This window comes from Somniosus microcephalus, chromosome 5 (genome assembly GCF_052327205.1).
Source record: "Somniosus microcephalus isolate GS21.2 chromosome 5, FLI_Smic_1.0, whole genome shotgun sequence".
Classification (NCBI taxonomy): Eukaryota; Metazoa; Chordata; class Chondrichthyes; order Squaliformes; family Somniosidae; genus Somniosus; species Somniosus microcephalus.
In genome coordinates, this window is record NC_140991.1 from 129,706,954 (window position 1) to 129,729,515 (window position 22,562).

The 22,562-nt window shown below is 47.6% G+C and overlaps 1 protein-coding gene across 1 annotated transcript in view; it reads left to right on the plus strand.

Annotated features, from left to right (window-relative positions):
* Positions 1 to 22,562, plus strand: part of sema5a (sema domain, seven thrombospondin repeats (type 1 and type 1-like), transmembrane domain (TM) and short cytoplasmic domain, (semaphorin) 5A) — a 394,308-nt gene that overhangs the window by 247,469 nt on the left and 124,277 nt on the right. The window contains exons 11-12 of the mRNA XM_085988245.1: positions 15,417 to 15,624; positions 18,858 to 18,975. Coding sequence (XP_085844371.1) covers positions 15,417 to 15,624; positions 18,858 to 18,975 — 326 coding nt within the window. The remainder of the gene's footprint in view (positions 1 to 15,416; positions 15,625 to 18,857; positions 18,976 to 22,562) is intronic.

Below are 22,562 nucleotides of genomic sequence, written 5' to 3' on the forward strand. Positions count from 1 at the left end.
CCCTTGGGTCGATTAGAGCAACACGGGCCCTGTCGATCCACCGGTACAGATCAAGCGGCCTAGGGACCAAGATATGGTCTGGGGAGACGTGCCTTCTAGCCATAAACAAAAATCTAAAAGACTGCGGCTATTCGTGGTCCTCCTGATCCGCTAAGAGGAAGTCACTAGACTTCCAAATTTTTTAGGCAGGAAGAATGTTATAAATCTCATCATTCATCAAGAAACTACTCGTGAAATAATGCTGGATGGCCAGCTGGTGGCACCGTCCAAGGAGTATAAATACTCAGGCGTCGGCCCCAGCTTGCCAGGGACATTTTGTAAGACAAGGAACTAGTGAAGTACAACTAGGCCTCCATGTTCTGAAACAAGTTGATTAAAGCCTTGCTTTATGCTCAAACCAAGTGCGTAGTGAGTTTTATTACGTCACAGGTGGCAGAACTTTGTTGTCTCAGGTCTGGGGGAGCTTTTAACAGGCCTACTCATTGTTGTGGAAGTTTGGAGCCTGACACCCATCTCCAGTGTGACCTCCTGGGAAACCCCTCGCCCCACCTTGAATGAGCGCTTCCTCAACTGAGGTATATACCAGAAGAATGGGAACCATTTATTTCTTTTCCTCCTGGACATCAGATTCGGACGAAGACCAGCCACGGCAGCAGCAGAACCCTAAACAACAGCAGCACCAACTGCAGGAGCAACAGCAGTAGCTCCATGCTGCTGCTCACCCACCTGAAGCTGCACAGGCCAGAAGGTGCCAGCGTGCGACCACATTGCTGCCCGGGATGCAAGGGATGCACTCAGCTTGGCCAGATTTGCTTAGCCTGCACAATCAAACACTTTTGCCTCGCACATTCTTATCAGACCATCGACAATGGCCAAGAACCTATGGATTCCTATCACTTTGACCACCATACTACAATTGCAAGTTGCCCTAAGCCCTCAATGTGGAAGTCCTATTTGCGAAATGACACACGCCACAACTGCAACAGTTTGGCATCAGAATTTTTTATGACAATAAGCAAGTGATGGCATTTTAAAAATAAACACATTACACCCAAGTGACTACCCTTGTGACTACTTGTGCATTCTTCCTCTTACACGTGCTCCTACGTGGTGCTTCCCCTGTGGCTTCAGCAGATGTGGAGGCCCCTTGCTCACTTTCTTGCTGCTCCTGTCTCGACACCTTTGGCGGGCATCCTCTGGGGTTGCGAACCTGTGAGGGCTTGGCAAAAGTCTGCTGCTCCTGTGGCTGTGCAGGGGCTGAGACGCCGATCTCATTTGGGTGGGGACTCTGGTGGGGCTCTGACCGAGGGCTCTGCAGTGGCATGGTCGTGTGAGCGCTTGGAGAGGAGCCCCCATTTCCTTGTTGTATGCTACCAACATCCCTCTCATGGGTCAGCCCCACTTCAAAGCTAGCAAGTGGCTTGACAGCACCTTGCTGCAATTCAGGGGGGCCATGAGGACCCGTTTCTGTACTGGAAGCCCTACTCCCGAGGACTTGCCTGAAGGTCTGGTTTGTTTGCTCAATAGCTGACCATTGCTTCTCAAGAGATGTCAGTCTATTCTGAACAATGACCATGTTTTCACGACCCTAGCGACGAAGCTCCTCATGGCCGTAGCCATCCTCTCCTCTACAGTAGCCATCCTTTCCACGGAGGTTGCCATCCTTTCCACAGAGGTTGCCATCCTTTCCATGGTGATGCGTTCATGCGCCGACACCTCCACAAAGGCTCTGGTCATGTTAGCGATGGACTCCTCCATTCGCTCCACACTCACAGCGACCCTGGAGACAAAACCTGCCAGAGACTCCTGCACCGCTTCCTGGAGTTCCAGTACCGCTCTTCTTCTGGATGGACCCGGAGGCAGAAGGTCGACATGCAGCTGAGCCGAGCTGGCAGAGTCCTGCGCCCTCCGACTAGGACCCTCCACTGCTGTCCCTGTCTCCACCATCTGCTGATGCTCACTTGTGAGCTGTGATACACCAGGTGACAACACTGCACTATCTTGCGAAGGTACCACCGAGGTGAGTGTCTGCGCTGGTGCTGGGTGCGCTGAATTCTGCTGACGCTGCGCTCTCAGAGGTTGCAGCTTCCTCTGAGGAGTCTGGAGGCTCAGGCTGTTCCTCCTGGATAGTGGGGACAGGGGCTTTCGATGGTCCTGTGGGGGAGTAAAGGAAAGAGCCAGAGATGTGAGGCCAGGGTTACATGCACATTGAATATTGCAGATGATCAAAAGTCAATCTGTTAGAGCATCAGAATCATTATCAGTGACTCATGCAATGTCAATGAGAGAGATGATAAACTATTCTGTCACCAGCTTGCTCTGATGAACCCATCTGCCCGTCCCCCACTTGCGCATCCTCCTCCACTCCCACGATCTCCAGGGCCGCCTCCTCCCAGGGGGTGAGCTGGGCTACTGAGGGTGGCCCTCCTCCTGTCCTCGCTCTTTCCCTCTTATTGCGAGCTCTCTTTTCCTGCAATGAGGGAGACAAGTGGAGTTTGAGTGAGAATGAAGGAGTGAGTGTAGAGAATCCATATCATTGATGGTTAGAAGGAGACAAAGATGGAGTGAGGTGGCAAGACCAAGGGCCCTTCCTGTGTGTTGCAAGTTGTTTTCATAGCATCACAGTGATAGGGAGTGTGAGGGCTGCATAGTCGAATAGTTAGGTGAATGTGACCATAGAGAGAGGGAATGGGTAAGGGTGCAGGGATGTCAGTGTCAAGTGGGATGTGGAGGAAGAGGTTGTCAAAGCTGAGTGCTGGTGAGGAGAGGCAATGGGGATCAGATTGAGGGTGATGGGAAAGTCATACTCACTTTTCCAGTGCGCAGAAGGTCATGAAACCTCTTCCTGCACTGCAGCCAGGTTCTGCGGCACATAGACAAAGAGTTGACCTCCTGGGCCACTTGCATCCACACAGCTTTCGTCTGCTGGGGAGGCTTCTTCCTCCCTGAGGAAGGGAAGAGCACCTCCTTATTTCCTCTTGCTCCCTCCACCAGAGCTTGCAGGGCGGCGTCGTTGAACCTTGGTGCAGACTTTGGCCTACTGCTGGACATATTGGCTGGAGGAATCTATCACAGCAAAGGGCATAAGGTTTGCAGTCTGCAGAAGAAGCAAGGCTGTTTGCAGGCCTTAAATCCACCAGCACTGATGCCGTCATCGGAGGCGACTTTCAGGATGGAAAGACTAAGTGGGCCAGGGGTTCCCACACGCTGGAAATCAATTGCCCAATTAGGGGAAAATCGCATATTTTTCACACATCAAATTGGAGTCGGGTGGCTAACACGAAAAGCGGCTGACACGCCCCCAGCCCGCACCAATGGCAAAATCGAGCCCATAGTCTTCAGAGAGCACTATTGCTACATTCACATGACCCAAGACCAGTGCATGAGGAGGCTGTGCTTTACCAAGGAGGTCGCCACAGAGATCTGTGGCCTCGTGGAGCGAAGACTCAGACCTCAGCCACGACAGCATCGCCTGTGGCAGTCAAGGTCACAGTAGCACTTAATTTTTATGCTACTGGAACCTTCCAGGCTGCCACAGGTGATTTAAGTCACAGCAAAGGCTGTGGGCTCTGACAACATCCTGGCTGTCGTGTTGAAGACTTGTGCTCCAGAGCTAGCTGCGCCTCTAGCCAAACTGTTCCAGTACAGCTACAACACTGGCATCTACCCGACAATGTGGAAAATTGCCCAGGTATGTCCTGTCCACAAAAAGCAGGACAAATCCAATCTGGCCAATTAGAAAAGTGAAGGAAGGGGTCGTCGACAGTGCTATCAAGCGACACTTACTCACCAATATCCTGCTCACCGAGGCTCAGTTTGGATTCAGCCAGGATCACTCAACTCCAGACCTCATTACAGCCTTGGTCCAAACATGGACAAGAGAGCTGAATTCCAGAGGTGAGGTGAGAGTGACTGTCCTTGACATCAAGGCAGCATTTGACCGAGTGTAGCATCAAGGAGCCCCAGTAAAATTGAAGTCACTGGGAATCAGGGGGAAGACTCTTCACTGGCTGGAGTCATACCTAACACAAAGCAAGATGGTTGTGGTGGTTGAAGGTCAATCATCACAGCCCCAGGACATCGCTGCAGGAGTTCCTCAGGGCAGTGTCCTAGGCTCAACCATCTTCAGCTGCTTCATCAATGACCTTCCCTCCAACATAAGGTCAGAAATGGGGATGTTCGCTGATGACTGCAGTGTTCAGCGCCAATCACAACTCCACAGATAATGAAGCAGTGCATGCCCGCATGCAACAAGACCTGGACGACGTTCAGGCTTGGGCTGATAAGTGGCAGGTAACATTCGCGCCGCACAAGTGCCAGGCAATGACTATCTCCAACAAGCGAGAGTCTAACCACCTCCCCTTGACATTCAATGGCATTACCATCGCCGAATCTCCCACTATCAACATCCTGGAGGTCACCATTAACCAGAAACTTAACTGGACCAGCCACATAAATACTGTGGCAACAAGAGCAGGTCAGAGGCTAGGTATTCTGTGGCGAGTGTCTCACCTCCTGACTCCCCAAAGCCTTTCCACCATCTACAAGGCACAAGTAAGGAGTGTGATGGAATACTCTCCACTTGCCTGGATGAGTGCAGCTCCAACAACACTCAAGAAGCTCGACACCATCCAGGACAAAGCAGCCCGCTTGATTGGTACCCCATCCACCACCTTAAACATTCACTCCCTCCACCACCGGCGTACCGTGGCTGCAGTGTGTACCATTTACAAGTTGCACTGCAGCAACTTGCCAAAGCTTCTTCGACAGCACCTCCCAAACCCTGCGATCTCTACCACCAAGAAGGACAAGGGCAGCAAGTGCATGGGAACACCACCGCCTCCAAGTTCACCTCCAAGTTACGCACCACCCTGACTTGGAAATATATTGCCGTTCCTTCATCATCACTTTATCAAAATCCTGGAACTCCCTATCCAACCGCACTGGGAGTACCTTCACCACCACTACAGTGGTTCAGGAAGGCTGCTCAGCACTACCTTCTCAAGGGCAACTAGTGATGGGCAATAACTGCTGGTCTTGCCAGCGCGCCCACATTCTGTGAATGAATAAATAACATTTTTGTAAAAATATCACAATGCTCTGAGCATTTCTGCATAAGGGAGGTCGCTGAGGCTCTATATGCTCTGAGGAATGAAAATATATCATTCCCTATTGCCAGAGAAGACCAGAGAGCTCCAGGATTCGACCGGATTACGGGATTCCCCATGATCCAGGGAGCCATAGACTGCACACATGTCGACATACGAGCCCCTGATTTAAACTCAGAGGCGTTCAGGAACAGGAAGGGATTCCATTTCCTCAATGTACAGCTTATCTGCGACCACCGGCAGCGCATCATGCAGGTGAATGCCTGCTATCCAGGGAGCTGCCACAATCAATGTTCCCTCTTATTTGTGTTAAGTCTGTGTGTTCTAGTTGTAATTACTACACAGACTACAAGATTAAAGTTCAACAGGTCTTCACTGGTTGGAGGTCAGGACTATACTAAATACAATATTACTACACAGTGCTTATATACCGGTGGTCACCACCGGTATTACGTATACAGCAGCCAGAGAAAGTAGTACATCTCTTAAGGTGGAACAGGCTTAAGTTCTCTTAAGGTGGAACAGGTTACATACACCACAATCCTCCCTTTTTAGCTTAACAGTCATATCCCCATTTAACATAACATAATAACATATATAACTTCAGGTATAAACAGTTCAAAGGTTCAGTCTCTCAGGAGGCCTTCTGATTCGGTTTGGATAACGCCTTTCAGTGGTCTCTGATTCCTGTTGCTGAGGTGACTCCTCTAGTTGGTCTCCCATGCATTGGGTGTTATCATCATCAGGTACATTCCCTGCCGAGGTAGATGCTTCAGGTTCATTAACGTCTTCCACAGTTGTCTCTGTCGCAACCATGGGTTCGACCCTTGCTCTCGATCCTACCAGTTGATCCGCATGACGCCTTATCACATTGTTACCAATATCTACTGTGTACATCAGAGGTCCTTGTCTGGCCCGAATTGTTCCGGACTGCCATTTTTCGTTTCCATAGCCCCTTGCCAACACTGGTTGTCCTACGTCGAAACTTCGAGTGGTCTTGTTATTAATATGCCGGAACTGTTTGTTTTCCACTTCCCTCCGCACATTTGGTTTTAACAAGTCCAACCTGGACCGCAACTTCCTGTTATAAAACATCATGGCAGGACTTTGGTTAGTCACTGCATGAGCGGCGTTTCGATATGCCATTAGGAAATTGTCCACCTTGTGCTGTCGCGGAATCTGATCATCATTCATGGCCTTTATTGCCTTTTTGAATGTTTGGACAAATCTCTCGGCCAACCCGTTTGTCGCCGGATGATATGGGGCAGAGGTATAATGTTTCACCCCATTCTTCTTTAAGAATTTTTGGAATTCTTCCGACACGAACTGTGGTCCGTTGTCCGAACAGATCTGTTCTGGCAATCCGTTCCTTGCGAATATTGTTCTTAACACCGCAATTGTCTTTTCTGAAGTAGTGGTATTCATCTTGATCACTTCTGGCCATTTGGAATGTGCGTCCACCGCAATTAGGAACATGGAGTCCATGAATGGACCAGCAAAGTCAATATGTACGCGTTGCCATGGGGCTGAAGGCCATTCCCATGGGTGTAGTGGTGCGATCGGAGGTGCATTTTGCACTTTTTGGCACCCAGCGCAGCTTTTCGTCAACTCCTCTATCTGTTGGTCAATACCCGGCCACCATACATAAGCCCTAGCAAGACTTTTCATCTTAACTCCCCCCAGATGACCTTCATGCAGTTCTTTTAGAACTCTTTCCCTTAACTTGGGAGGAATAATCACTCTTGTCCCGTACATCAAAGTACCATGGCAGACGGACAGCTGGTCTCGCCTTGCCGAGAATGCCGGTAACAGAGGATCACCACGTGTTGGCCATCCTTTCACTGTCACCTCGTAGACTCTGGACAGTGTCGGGTCGTTCCTGGTTTCTCTTTCAATACTTGCATTGGTGACTGGTAAACACTCGATGATGGTCGAATGAAATAACTCAACAGGGTCAACTTTCATCGTTTCTTCTTCTTCAGGTAGTGGCAGGCGCGACAGCCCATCAGCATTGCCATGCTGCTTCGTACCTTTGAATTCTATTTGATATTGATGTGCCCCTAGGAAAAGGGACCATCTCTGGAGACGCTGTGCTGTCATCACTGAAACACCCTTCTTAGGGTTAAAAATGGATACCAACGGCTGATGGTCTGTCAGAAGTGTGAATTTTTGGCCCTGCAGGTAATGATTAAACTTCTTCACTCCCCATACAAGGCTGAGAGCCTCCCTATCGATCTGCGCATAATTGCGCTCAGCGGAGGTCAATGATCTGGATGCAAACGCGACTGGCCTTTCCGTGCCATTTGGCAACTTGTGTGAGAGTACTGCCCCAATACCATATGGAGAAGCATCACAAGCCAACCGAATAGGCAGTGTCGGGTTGAAGTGAGCCAACACTTCCTCTGAGGTGATCAATTCTTTGCTTTTGCGAAATGCCTTCTTACAGTTTTCGCTCCATTCCCATGGTACCCCCTTCTGTAAAAGAGAGTTTAGCGGGTGCAGTACCGTGGATAGATTTGGTAGAAATTTATGGTAATAGTTAATCAATCCTAGAAACGACCTCAACTGAGAGACATTATCCGGAGCGGGAGCCTTTACAACTGCCTCTATCTTGTCAGGAGACTTATGAAGCCCCTCCCGGTCAATGACATGACAACAGTACGAGATCCGCTTCTGGAAGAACTCACATTTCTGCCGATTAACTCTAAGTCCATACTCTTTCAGTCTGTTGAGCACCAGTTCCAAGTTTGCGAGGTGTTCTTCATCACCATCACCTGTAATCAGAATATCGTCCAGGTAACATTGTGTGCCTGGAATTCCCTGTAATACCTGCTCCATGGCCCTCTGCCAAATTGCTGGAGCCGATGCCACTCCAAAAACCAGCCTATTGTACCGGTACAAACCTCGATGCGTGTTGATCGTGAGGTATTGGCGTGACTCTTCTTCAACCTCCATCTGCAAGTACGCCTGCGCCAGGTCTATCTTGGTGAAGAGTTTCCCGCCAGACAACGAAGCAAAAATATCCTCAATCCGCGGAAGCGGATACTGCACCGTGTGAAGCACCGGATTAACGGTGATTTTGAAATCTCCACAGATGCGAACCTTCCCTGGTTCTCCTGGCTTGTTGCTCGAAGGACGTTTCATAACAGGAACAATGGGCGTAGCCCACTCACTCCAATCTACCTTAGACAGTACACCTGAACGTTCTAGCGCTTCCAGTTCCGCTTCTACAGTAGGTCGTATTGCATAGGGTACCGGTCTGGCTTTAAAAAATTTTGGGTGTGCATGTTCATCAATCTTGATGTTTGCCGTAATTCCTCTCAGTGTTCCCAGTCCCTGCTGGAACACCTCTTTAGCATCATCCAATATTTTGGACAATCGTTTAGGTTTGACATCTGTTTCCCCGGAATCTACCGTTAGTGCTTTTAAGGAGTGCCAGTCCATATTCATTTTCCTAATCCACTCCCGTCCCAGTAGTGGTGGACCTCCTTCAGGTAGCACATATAAGTCCATTACTTGGCTTTCTTCGCCCTTGTGGACCACTTTTACCTCTATCTTTCCGATGGGGTACACTCTTTGCCCCGTGTATGTTTTCAATATAATCTCCGTATCCCGTAGGGGAATATGTTGGAATAACCTTTTGTAATCTTTCTTATTCGTGACCATCAATGCCGATCCAGTGTCCAATTCCATCTTTACTTGGACTCCTGCTATCTGAAGGGTGACCCAAATTGTCTGGAGTTCTGCATCCTTACCAACGTAAGCTACCCAGTTCATTACTGCTAGCGTCTGAATCTGACTTCTGTTCGGTCGAACTGTTCTTTGTCACCTTGTGTACCTTTATGTATTTTCCTTGCGGTGACTTTTTGTTGCTGGTCTTCTTTCCTGACCGGCACACTTTAGCTATGTGGCCAAGCCTGCCACACGTTCTGCATTCTTGGTTTTTAAACCAACACTGGTTCTGATCGTGCGTTGTCTTTCCACAACGATAACATTTTACAGTACTCAAACCAAATTTATTTGTACTGAGTTCCGGTGACCGTAGCTGCATTACTGCCGTGCCTCTCGCTGCGGCTTCGTGTGCTGCTGCCATAGTGGCCGCTTTCTCAAGCGTCAGCTCATTCTCCTCGAGCAGTCGCTTTTGTGTATCTTCTTTTAATAAACCACACACAAATTTATCTCGTAGCGCCTCTGTCAGTCTCGTTCCAAACTGACAGTACTTTGCTAGCTTACGCAATTCCATTAAATATTCAGCATTGCTTTCATCCTTCAGCTGCCTTCTGCTGTAAAATTTAAATCGTTCCGCTAGCATCAGCGGCGTGGGGTTTAGATGATTTTTCAGGACAGTAACAATCTCCTCGAACGTCTTATCCGCCGGTTCATCTGGTGATAAAAGGTGTTTCAATTGCCTGTATGTCTTCGCACCCATTAAGTTTAATAATGTTAGTGCTTTCTCTTCATCTGGGATTTTATTTGCTTTACAATAATTTTGTATGCGTTCTACATACATGGCCCAATCTTCGATGTCGCTATCAAAGGTATTAATGTTCCCATGTTTAGGCATCGTTGCAATTTAATTTATTTTTATTTTTATCCAAGATGGCGGCTTCCCGCTCTTGTCTTCGTCCTCCGCCTACAAAATGGCGGTTTTAAAGCGCTTGGCGGTCTTCACCCATCCCCCGACGCTGTCTCCGCTTCACCGCGGCTCTCGCGCCTTCAGTTGCCCCAGATGCTGCGCCTTTTTAGCCCGAATGCGGCCCGGCCCTTATCACCAGCCGCGATTGATGTCCCAGCGCTGCGCCTTTCGGCCCGAATGCGGCCCGGCCCTTATCTCCGGTCGCGATCGATCTCACCGCCCTTATTCCTCCGTCTTCCCTCCCCGTCTGTACAGCCAACGCGGCCGACTTCTGGTCGCGTCGCTGCCCGGCTTACCCACCACCGAGATAGAAAGAAGATAGCTGACAGCCGCTGATGGAGGCTTCGAGTTCAGGATGTCTTCTGCACTCTGGTTTCTCGATGTCTGCCGCGCGATGTGTCTTCCAGCAGGGAGGTGAGGGTGGAAGCCTCTCTTCGACATCCGTTCTGTGGACGAAGCCGCCGTGGATATAAACTGCCGCAGGGTAAGAATCGGACTCGTCGCCACTGTTAAGTCTGTGTGTTCTAGTTGTAATTACTAACACAGACTACAAGATTAAAGTTGAACAGGTCTTTACTGGCTGGAGGTCAGGACTATACTAAATACAATATTACTACACAGTGCTTATATACCGGTGGTCACCACCGGTATTACGTATACAGCAGCCAGAGAAAGTAGTACATCTCTTAAGGTGGAACAGGCTTAAGTTCTCTTAAGGTGGAACAGGTTACATACACCACAATTTGTTTATGGGCCCATTCACAGTTTGTGCAAAACTTTACATTGAAAAAGCTGGTCCCGGGCTGCATGGGACTGCCAGAGCCGTACACTTTATAGGGAACATGGCCACAATGTGTTTATAATGAGACAGTCATCTGTCTGATAGATCTTTGAGGAATGTGAATGGCGAGGTCCCACCCCTCCATCTCCTTTCATACACACCTCCCTCCCCTCTATCTCTTCTCCCTACGCCCTCCACTTCCTCCTCCTCCACCCTTCTGGCTTTGCTCTGCCTGGACGTTACTGGTCTCAGTGGCTGTACCAGTGCAACCACGTCCTCTGGGTTCCAGCCCCACTCCAACATCATCCAGCGCTCTTACATTCCCTTTCCACCCTCTCCTTCCCCTGGACTCTAACTCTCCTGTAGCCTTTTACAATGCTCTACCTTCCCTCTTCCCTTGTCTTCTAACCCAGCTTGACCTGAGGAGTCCACTTAATCTTGACTGCTTGTGTGCATCGCTATGGGAGATCAAGAGTAAATAAAATGTCACAGCCAGCAACACAGTATGATTGATATTTCCATTTGTGAAACTGGCCGTAACCCACTTGTGACTTATGACGCCTGTGAATTATCTGATCACTTTGAGTTGTTGAGATAAATATTTATCATGCCACCTTGCTGACCATGACATATATATTATCCATTTTTTCCTTCTACTTGTGTGCTCATCAAGGTAAAGGATGGCACTGTAGGAATGGAACATTTGTTCCACTCCAGTGAATTAATTTGAAGATTGTGACATTGCATGGCTGTATATAGATGTGCAAAGAAAATTATGCTTCATAATTAGGCTGCCTCAGATTAAAATCAGTCATCAGAGAAACTGTTTGTGTAAACTCAAATCTCTCTTCATTGTAAGGATGTCATCCAACACCTTTCGGTATTGCCTGCTGATGGTATTAGCAGAACCACTCCGAGGAGTTTGATTAAACACAGAACATAAACCTATAGGTACAAAGGTCAAACCTTTACTTCCAGCCACTTAACCTTAAAGCACCCGAGCATTGCAAATCTCCTTCTTGCGTGAAGTGTCTGAATCCATTTTCAGCTGTGCTGATTGTGACGGTAACTTTATTTATCTGCGCTGCCAGTGGACCTCCTTACCTGCTGGCAATGCAAATCGGACATTTAGGCAAGTGGTGATCTGACAACTCACTTATATTGTTAACTAGCTGAAGTGCCCGGCGGTGCCGAGGCTTTTTCGAGGGCATGTTGTTGTTGGAAGAGAGAGAGAGAGCGACTGGGGGGAAGAGAGAGAGCGACTGGGGGGAAGGAGGGGAGGGGAGGGGAGGGGGAGGGGAGGGGGAGGGGGAGGGAGGGGGGCGGGGGGGAGGGGAGGGGAGGGGGAGGGGAGGGGGGGGAGGGGGAGGGGGAGGGGAGGGCGGGGAGGGGGGAGGGGAGGGCGGGGGGTAGGGGAGGGGGGGGAGGGAGGGGGGGGAGGAAGGGGGGGGAGGGCGGGGGGGCAAAGTGGGGGGTGGAGGGAGGGGAGGGAGGGTGGGGCCCCCCCCGAGGGTCGCGTCCCCCCCCCGAGGGTCGCGCCCCCCCCCAAGGGTCGCGCCCCCCCCCTTCCCCCCCCTCCCCCCTCCGAGGGTCGCGGCCACCCCCCCCCCCCCAGGTGAAGACCGCCGATTGCACGGCAGCAGGAGCTGAGACGCGGCGTCTCTCTCTGGCTCGGCCGGCGGGCCCGGTTGCCAGGGTAACCGTGACGCTGACCAAGCCCCGCCCCCCGGCCGAGCCAGAGAGAGAGACGCCGCGTCTCAGCTGCTCCTGCTGCGCGCGCGGCCCCACCCCCCCCGAGGGTCGCGGCCCCCACCGAGGGTCGCGGCCCCCACCGAGGGTCGCGGCCCACCCCCCGAGGGTCGCGGCCCCCCCCCCGAAGTGAAGACCGCCGATTGCGGCAAGCCCCGCCCCCCGGCCGAGCCAGAGAGAGACGCCGCGTCTCAGCTCCTCCTGCGCGCGCACCCTAGCGGCGCTGGGCTGAGGCTCGGCCCTCCAGCCTTCGAGTGGGGCCAGGCGGTGCCTAGCTCGGGCGTGGGTGCGGAGGAGACGCCGAGGCTTCTAGGCCTACCTGGAAAAACGGGGAAAGGTAGGAAAATTAATGAGATTAGATAAGTTAATTACTTTCTAAATCATTTTTTTAAAAAACAATATGTGTTTTAAAAGCAACGTTTTTTTTTAAGACGCAGAAAGCGGGGAAAAAGAAAGGAAAAGTTTGGAATCAAGATGGCGGCGACTCACCTCGGTTCAGAACGATAAGGCCCGGCCACACACGCACCGATTGGCCCGGCGGCACACGCCAGCAACCCGGCGTACGATTGGTCGAGCTCGAGGTCACTCTGTCGCTAATGAGCGGATAATGAGATGCTAATGAGCGGAATGTTGAAGGTTTTTGGGATACCGCGAGCGCGATTTTAGCCCGGCCGAAACGTAAATACGCTTAAAACCGTCTCGGAAGCGTAAGCTTTCTTTGGAGGTAACGCGCGCGTAGGTACGCCCTGTAACTTTCGAGCGCATAGCCCGCCAGACGCACAGGCGATGACAGACAGAATGACAGATAGACAGATAGACAGAATGACAGAAGTACCAATTTATATATATAGATGTCTGTAAGTTATCTCCACAAGTGAAGTTGATGATACAACTTATGAGTAACAAAACCACAAGTGAAATATGTTCAGCTTCTGGAGTGGAGATATTTATCATGCCTCAGTGCCGTCAATAATCTACTTGCACCGCGTGGATCAAGTTATAAAATGTTAAATACTTTGTGCAGGGACATGAAAATCAATTCCACAGATACCAGACCAAAGTCTTACTGTAGAAGTATGTATTTTACACTAGTATTGTAACTTAAGTAGTGAAGAATGCTAATTCTGATTCTACTGAGATATAGGGCTAGATTTTTCTCTGCTATCCTACCCAAAAACGACAGAAAATGAGAGAAAGTTAGGTGGTGAGGCCTACTGGCCTGACCTCTATATCCCTCTCCCTGCTCCTACCAGGCTTCCCACCCCTTCCCTACTTGCCACTTGTAAATGCTGGCAGGGATGTGAGGCCCGGCAAGCCTCTGGATTTGCCTGCTTGCCGCTGCTCTCTCTGCCAACCCCAGGGACTGCCAGGAGAAGAAGGAGGGACTTGGCCAATGCCTAACAAAAAATTTCCAGTCTTCCTCTTCAGGGCCCTTCTACCCACTGCAAGTCCCTTCTGCCTCCTCAGGTGCTGCACTGATGGTCTTGTTGCACAACTGCCAGAATTTCCCAGACTTGCAGCGGCAGACTCCCTCTTGCTGATGGGCATCCCTGTGGGAGCCTGCTCTGCATTTCTGATCAGCCTTGATCCAGCAAAATTGATCAAGGTTAGGGCAGGGTCAAAGAAACAAGCAGAAATCCTGCCTTGCTGCTACCCTGCCAGCAAGAGAAAAATAATTGAAATACATAGAAGATACCACATGGAAACAGCCCATTTGGCCCAACCAGTCCATGTTGGTGTTTACCCTTTGACATGAATCAGTCATTCATGAAAGAAAGACTTATGAAGTAATACTGAGCGGCCTACGGGTGGCGCTGTCCAGGGAGAGTATAAATACTCGGGCATGGGCCCAGCTTGCACAGGACAGTCTTAACAGGAACTAGTGAAGGATACAACTAGACCTCCATGTTGTAAAACGGTTGATTAAAGCTTTGTTTAACGCTTAGACCAAGTGCCTAGTAGTTTTCTTACGTCACCCTTCACGTGAGCAAATAGCTCTAATCACATTTACCAACTCTATATCCCATCCCCCCCTTTTCCTTTATCCACTTGTCAACATTTAAGATTAGATTGGATGATAGTTTCTGCCTCAACCACTAAACCTGTAAGTGAATTTTACAGCCTCACAACTCTCTGTGTTAAGGAGTTTATCTTGCTCTCTGTCTAAATCTCTTAACATTTAATCTTGTATTTATGGTCCCTTGTTCTTGATTCCTCAATTATTGGAAAGTTTGCTTCTATCTATCCTGTCACACCCTTTAATAATTTTAAACACTTCTATGATATTGTCCTCTAATCTGAATTAGTCCAATGAACAAAGCCCCAATTTTTCAGGTCTTTCTTTGCATTTGTATTTCCTCAGACCAGACAGCATCCTATTGAATTTGAACTATAACCTCGCTAAAGCCTCAATATCCTTCTTATAGTGTGGAGCCCAATACTAAATCCAGACCACAGTTTAATAACAGCCTGCAAATGAGGAAAAATCATTGCTTTAAATTTAGTAAATTCTTTATTTTAATATCTTGAAAAGTAAATGGATTTACTTTTTGCTGGAGCTTACTCTTCTGAGCTGTATTGTTTTTAATGAATATCATTATGGAGCAATACAGCTTCAAGAGCATAGAGGTGTAGGAGAACTCAAGTCTTGACTTTGCACAGATCGCACAATACGAACATATTAATCTTTACACGAGCCTCCTAGCAAATACAGCCTGCAATGTGAAATGTTCAATACATTAATTCCTTACTTGTGTGGAGTTCAAGGGCTCAGTGTGCAATCTGTTGAGCTGTTTAAAAAAATGTTAATTGGTTTTTATCTTGACCTTATATTACATGATGCACATTGGCTGAGCAATGGGAACAATACAACTTTAATGCACCACCTCATCCATTGTGCTTATGTCGGGTTTATTCAGTCATTGTCATTAGTTTATTTTAAAAATCTTGTCTGATGAGTATGTCAGTCTCTGTTAGTTCATGGCAGACTGTTTACTTTTGCCTGTAAAAACACTGCAATACTTCTGAGGCTATTGGGTTTGAGAATTAAAAAAAACAAGTTAGGTTTAATCTCTGTCCTGATCAACCGTTACTCCCACTGTGTCTTCCGCTCAGCATCTTCTATTTTATTTCTCCCTTCCAGACTATGGGACCATTAAGAAAGTTCTTGCCCCTGTGAATCAAAGTGGGAGTGGCTGTTTGTTGGAGGAAATAGAACTCTTTCCAGCTGATCAGCGGGAACCTATAAGGAACCTCCAGATCCTACACAGTCATAGTGTTCTATTTGTTGGTCTTAGGGAGCATGTGATCAGACTCCCCCTCAAACGCTGCACCTTTTACAGAAGTCAGAGGTAAGACCTTTGAACAACCATTGTACATTAGAATGTGTGAAGAAGGTTTCAGCTGTGTTGTCAAAAAGTTGCATTCTGCTTTCGTATCTGAACAGCCTCAAATGACATGTAGGAGGATGGGAGAACCATATTTGGTTAATTCTTTCAAAGTATGCTCTATCATTGAAATGTCAACATCCCAGTTACACAGGCTTTAACTCTGTTTTTTAATGAACAATACGGGATGGACATTTTACCCACTGGTTGTGAATGGAGAAGAATTTCGAGGTACAGTTCTATTTTTATTGAGAAACCAAGTTAAAGGGCCAAAGCCTATAGTGTAGGAAACCATTAAGGTTGAAAAAATTAAAGAGAATGTGATCAATCAGAAAGTGGCGATTAAGTGATGCTAATTTTGGGGTTTAAAAGTTTGAAGATTGTAGGAGAACAGAAAGACTGAGGAAGGTAAGGCATTCTGAAGCTTTGAGGTCCTGGGAAAGACTGAGTTGGAGAAGGAGATCAGGCATTAAAGTTTTGATTTCAACACCAAGTCCCAATCTCACCAACACGCCCCCCCACCCCCACCCCCCCAACAACCCCGAGCTCAATCTCCGGACTCCCAATCTCCTGCCCCTTAGCCCCTGTTCACCCAGCGCAGCCCTGTTCCATATCGCTCCACAAACCACTGCCATTACTGGTCACTCCTGAATAGAAAAGCTGGACCTGTGTGTCGATGGGAAGGGGCACTGATATTACAGCAGGTTTCCCGGGCTGTAAGAAGGAGTGCCCGGGAGACATGGTATAGCAATTGGTATAGATGGAACTGATCTGACCCGCAGGCCATATGTTTCACACCGCTGGGTTATAATGTTAAAGTTCGCTGTAGTTGCTGCAATTTATCTGAATCATTTCAAAAGAAAAAACCCCAGCAAATTGTGTATATCAATGATGGAAAGATAAATCACTCGCAGAAAAGCTATACCACTCTATCCCAACAACGCCAGGGGAAAGGACGGTCTTTGCAGATATTACATTAATCATGGTCAGAGGTGCTGGCAGTTTGCAATTTGTTGTGTAGCATAAGTAGAGCAATTGCAGTTGGTACACAGTGGTATATTGAAGGGACTAGCGCTCTAGTAATAGGTGAGTTTATCTTATTTGTTTTCGTTGTCTGGAGTGGATCAATGCTGACAGGGACTGTTCACTTTAGTTTGCTCTGGGGATTGTGGGTATTGAGTGGTGAGCACTAAAACCATGGTTTGATGATTCCAGTTTCTCTCTTTTCAATTTTCTCAGCTATTTGGAAGCTGAAGGCAGGAACCACTCAACAGCACACTCTGGCTGAGCCAGCACACAGAGGTGCTTAATGATGTATTGACAAGTCATAGGCTTTTCATCTCCTATCGTCCATCAAGCCAGCTTCTCATCAAAGCAGCTTTGTAGGCTTTTATTGCAGTTCACATTTTGTCCTTTCTATCTCAGACAGTCCATAGCAGTTAAACCTCATTTGGATTAGAGTTTTCAAAGCAGAGATCACAGAGGCTATATCTGGCTGCTCAGACATTGTTTATCAGCAGCAATGTTAGGCCGTAGATTAACTAAAAGAATTATGAAAAATAAACTTTACAAAGGTTGACATACTAATGGCAGTGTTTGACATGTCGATGAAAGCAATAATAATACTCCATAGTATTATCTCATCCCTGAATTATTTGCTGAATTTTGAATAAAATTTTTAGTGATATAAAATAATTGCATTGCTGCACCTAGGTGTATGATTTTTGATAATAGATGAGCTTTAGAGTTTTGTAGCTATTATTCCAATGGGACTTTATCTTTTTTATTACAATATAGCTTTGTACTGGTGCAGGCTTTTATTAAAACCCATAAGAAAACAAGCTTGTTTTGTACCAGTGAGTGTTGAGTCCATTATGATTTCTAAGCTGAGAATGATTTCTAGCTGATTCTATGTGCTAAGTAGATGTTGCTGTGATTATGGCCTAATGATCATTAGGCCAGTAATTCTTTCTGTCATGTTGATATTAATGTTAATTCCCATGGCATCAAAAGCCCAGAAATTGCATGATCCTCCTAGCCCAATTCTGGTGTAATTCTGGCAGGAGCGGGACCCAGATCTGCTAGGTTTCTGTCCCATTCACACAAAAAACAGCAAACCCCGATCTGGGGAAGGGGAACAGTGGAGCCACCCCTCTTGCGTTTCACCATTAGTTTGGGGGGGCTGTTTGTTAGCAATTTGCACTACTTCAGGATAGTCGCCTTGACTGGCCCACAGTCACCCCTATGGCTGGGTGCTGCTCCAGTATTCTGGCTGTGATGCTTGGCGGGTTCCCCTGTTGTGCCCTTACAGGTTTGGTGCCCGCTACTATTATTTAAATGATGCTGGCTCTGGGATTTAGACAGGGTCATGGTAAGGTCAAAACAACGGGTGGTACCTACGCTTCTCTGCACTCCCACTGGCGCAAAAACATTGTGGAATTGTATCCCAAAAGGTTTTATTTGGAATGTCCCAAAGCTACAATTCTCTTAAAGTTTAACCTTGCATTGTATTAAATCTTATCAATATCACTCTGCTATTCATACACACTCATCCACTCACCCACCATCATTGTTGACATTGGGATTTATTAAATGCTTTAATCTGAAAGTTTTTGTTTCATTAAAAAGTATTTTAAAGTTTTCAGGCTGGGTTTTCCTGAATCCGCCCCAGAAATCTCGAGGAGGAATTGTGCCTGCCACCCCAACCCAGCCATCCAGTTTTCTCCCTTCAACCTTCCATGCAGGACAAGCTCCTGGCTGGTGGGAGGTCAGTGCTGGAGGTCACTGGAGGGCATGATCCCTGTGTAATTGCTGGGATTGGGTCCCCAGAGATTCTCGGGATCAATTTGTTTTGTTACATATACCACTATCAAAAATAAACAGATAAAATAAACGTTTGCAGTCTGTATCACTCTTGCCGATCTTAAATCTCACTTTTAGTATTTTCCACTGTGTTGATAGCTGTGAAAATAGATTAAGCTCAGATATAGATTCTCATGGACTGCTTTTGTCTCAAATTGCTGACCTTATGACTTCCAGATAAAGAAAAGACACAATTCATTTCTAGCTGAACCAAATGCGCACATACACACATATATATATATATAATAATACACATACTATGATTTGTTTTGCAGCTGCATGAGTGGGTTAAAGCTGAAAGTTCAAAGGTTGACCTCTTTATCCTGTGCCTACAGTTCATGCGTGGGAGCTCGAGACCCCTACTGTGGCTGGGACTTGGTCTTAAAGAAATGCACAACGTTAGAAGAGAGTATGAGTATGACCCAGTGGGAGCAAAACATCAGCTTGTGCCCAGTGAGTATAAAAATAGCAACCTAACAAGTCACAAAATTCCCTCATCCTTTCAAAGCTTAATTTTTGTGATAAAATGAAGAGTTGAAATGGTTGATACAAAAAATTACTCTTGTGTTGCTTATTCTCTATTGTTCTCTAGTTCTTCACTAAAGATTTATACCAATGGTTAATGTGGAGAAAGATTTAATTTTATAATGTGCTGTATCTGCTCACCTCATTTTTTCTCTTGCCCTTCCTCTCCTGAGCACAGTGATTTATGCGGGAGCACAGTTCAGCATGTAACTAGCCCAAATGCCCATTCTGAATGTGTGAGCTGGGACATTCAGTAACTGCAGAATATTTAACTATAGAGGGCTTTACACTCAAGCATATCCTCATCCAACATCCTCACATGTGCACTTTCCAGCTGTCTTTTTGGGTTAGATTTTCTTTACAGGTGAGTTCCCTGCTGGTGAATGGATGGGGTGCAACTTCTGCCTACTGCCCTGACCCCACCGTGACCCTGATCTATCTGTTGGGTCAGAGCTCATTATAAATGTAAGGCAGGCACTGCTGGATCTCTGCCACACAGAGGGGAGTCTGCAACTGCCAGCCAGGAAATGCAGTGACTGCTGCTGCAGTGCCAGACAGAGAGGACCTGCCTTTAAAGGGGCTGAAGCGCCCCAAGGATTTTCTCTGAGGTTTAATTGCAGGCCTCAGATTGAGCAGAGGCCTGCAAAGGGTGAGTGATTGGGGCAAAAGAGAGGGACAGGTGGCCACTACTAGGTCCCCTCCCTCCAATAGGAGCTTCAATAGGCTTTCTGTTGCTGCCCCAGGATGTACTACCAGCCCTCACCTGCCAGTAACTGGGGTGGTGGCACTTTAAGGTAGGAATCATAGAAATCAGCTGGTTTCCTGGGCTCCATATACCCACTATCATTTAAATGCAGCAGGGTTGTCAAGGGTCAGGTGATCAAGTTCCCTATGGAGGGGAGGGGAGAAGAAAATTCTCAGTAGTGTTCTGAGGAGAATCCTCCTGCTATGTATTGTTCAGTATCACATAGTGTGGTGCATTTACTCAATGAATCATTGAGGAAGCCACATGCTGTGCTTTTCATTTAAACTAAATAAACCAAAATGTTGTCAATGACTCGGCATTGCAATTCAGGGCTATGTTTAGAGAGCAGTGCAGTGGGATCATAGTTCTTTTATGGTTTGCAATTGTTTGGATGATAAGATTGCTTAAGAGGTGTCATGAGTTAGGGGATTAGGTATTTTGGGATCGCTTTTACTCTGACTCTGGAAATGAAGATTTCCCAGCCAGTAGCATGGTTTCTTGGGGCCCTAAGTCTCCGGAATGGCACATAGGTTGCCCAAACCCCCGGGGTCCAGGTCGCACGTCGTCACTCCTCAATTGGAAAGTAGTTGTGGTGATCTGGGAGGGAGGTCCACATTGAGGCTTTCATGCAGGCAGGAACATTTATATTTTGTAAAACTATCAAAGAAAGTTGTTTTAAGTCTATTAGAAAAAAATGTGGGATTAAATTGAATAAGAATTACTCCCCCTAGGTGTTCCTTGCCCTCCAATACTGTATGAACAGTTAAAAACTTTTATTTTTCTCAACCACCAATAATTGGCATTCTGGAAGTATAAAATGGTAGAGATGTTCACAGCACTGCTCAATGTCCTCTTATCATCCCTTCTAAATCCAACAACATGCAGAGTGAATGCAATAGGAAAAGAAAAGGGCAAATTAAAATAAGGTGCAGATGAGCCAAGTTTCCAAAGTTATTTACTGTGTGATTTTGTGTTTACTCCTTTTGCAAGGTGTCATTCTGCTAGTTTGTCTTGTACATTTTAGCATTGGCAGTTATGCAAATAACCAACACAATGATGCCATCTGTAACATTTGCATATTGATTTATCATTGGCCCGCAGGCATCTGTAAGGAATACCTATTATATTCACGCGATCACATGCTGAGTTGTCATTGGCCTGCAGGCATCTGTAAGGACTGCTATTGTTTAGAAGACCCAGGGGGTCCTGACTCCATCTTGTCCAGACGGTGCTGTATTGATTGAGAAAGCTTACAGACCTGATGCTTCATTAAAAGAGTTTAAACTGTAATACTCCGTTGTCCTGCAATTTATTAGTTTTGTACAAAGTGTGCAAAACAAGACATGGTGTCAGAACAGGGATTTGAAATGGACATCGTTGCAGCTCCCTTACCTCAAATGAATTGGGAATCCTTGAACTTACATAGAGAATGGTGCAAGTTCAAGCAACACGTGGAATTAATGTTCTCGGGTCCGTTGAAAAGAAAAGGGGAGGAAGAAAAATGCAGCTACCTATTCTTGTGGATCGGAGAAAAAGGGAGAGACATTTTTAACACATGGGCCTAGAAATTGGGTTGGTAGCACCGGCGCTGAGCGCCTAAAGAGACCTAGAATTGGGGCGAAGCCCTATGTTGGGGTGAACGCTATGAGGATAGCGCCGACTCAGAAATTGACTATACATTTAGCGCCTGCACTAAGTGTTTGCGCGCGCCCACGAGCGCAAACAGCTCATGACGTCATTTCAGTGTGCAACGCCTTTTAGGAGCGCCTGAGCGCATATTGGGTGGCGCCCGGAGCCTTAGCGCCCAGCGCTATTAGTGACAGTTCGAGGGAGGGCTAACAGGCCCTTCTCGGAGTAGGGCGGCGCTATTTAAAGGGGACAGCTCTACTGCAGAATCTTCTGCCACTTGGCCTGCTCATTGCGATCGCTGCTAGAGAGAGTTGGCTAATGTGGAGCGGAGTTCTGGGATTTGAGCTTTACAGTACTTGGGACCTTCAACCCTGTCCGAAGCACTTGCAGCACTACACCTAAAAGCCTTTTGACCAACTGGCATCGGAATGGGAGCTTGTTTGGAGGGCGACGGCCTCATCGCCCAACACTGTGAAGGGGCAGAGAGACGGCGGGAGAGAGGGCCGGGATTGGCCAGAAGGAGGAGGGGCAATGGAGGTCGGCCAATCCGACGGGATGCTGTGAGGGTCTTTAGGCAGCAGGTGACAAGCCTTGATATGTCGGAGGAGCAGTGTTTGCGAAGGCTCCGAATCTGGAGGGGCATTGTTACTGATCTGTGCCACCTGCTTGGTCAGCATCTGCAGCCGCGTGAACGCTGCAGAACCTCTCTGTCCGTGATGGCTACACTGACTGAAGGCCTCCATTTTTATGCCAACGGATCCCTTCAGTCAGCCATTGGGGACAATGCGACTGTCGCTCAGGCTGCAGTCCGCTGTTGCATCCGGCAAGTGACAGATGCCCTTTATAGGCGAACGCGTCCATTCATTACCTTCCCTCGAACCCTGCACAAGCAGGCGGAGGAGGAGGAGGAGGAGGAGGAAGAGCAGGCGGAGGAGGAGGAGGAGGAAGATGGAAGGGCTGCTGAAAGTGGAAGGTCCATACGTCAGAGGCTCCTCTGGACTCATCTCGACACCCCTGTGGCGGAATGATGAGAGTCTTACCTCATGCGCACTTTGGATGTTTGAGGGCCTCTGCATGCCAGCATCACTGAAAGTAGTCACATGCACCAAGCAACATTTAAACTTCTGTTTATTGACACAAA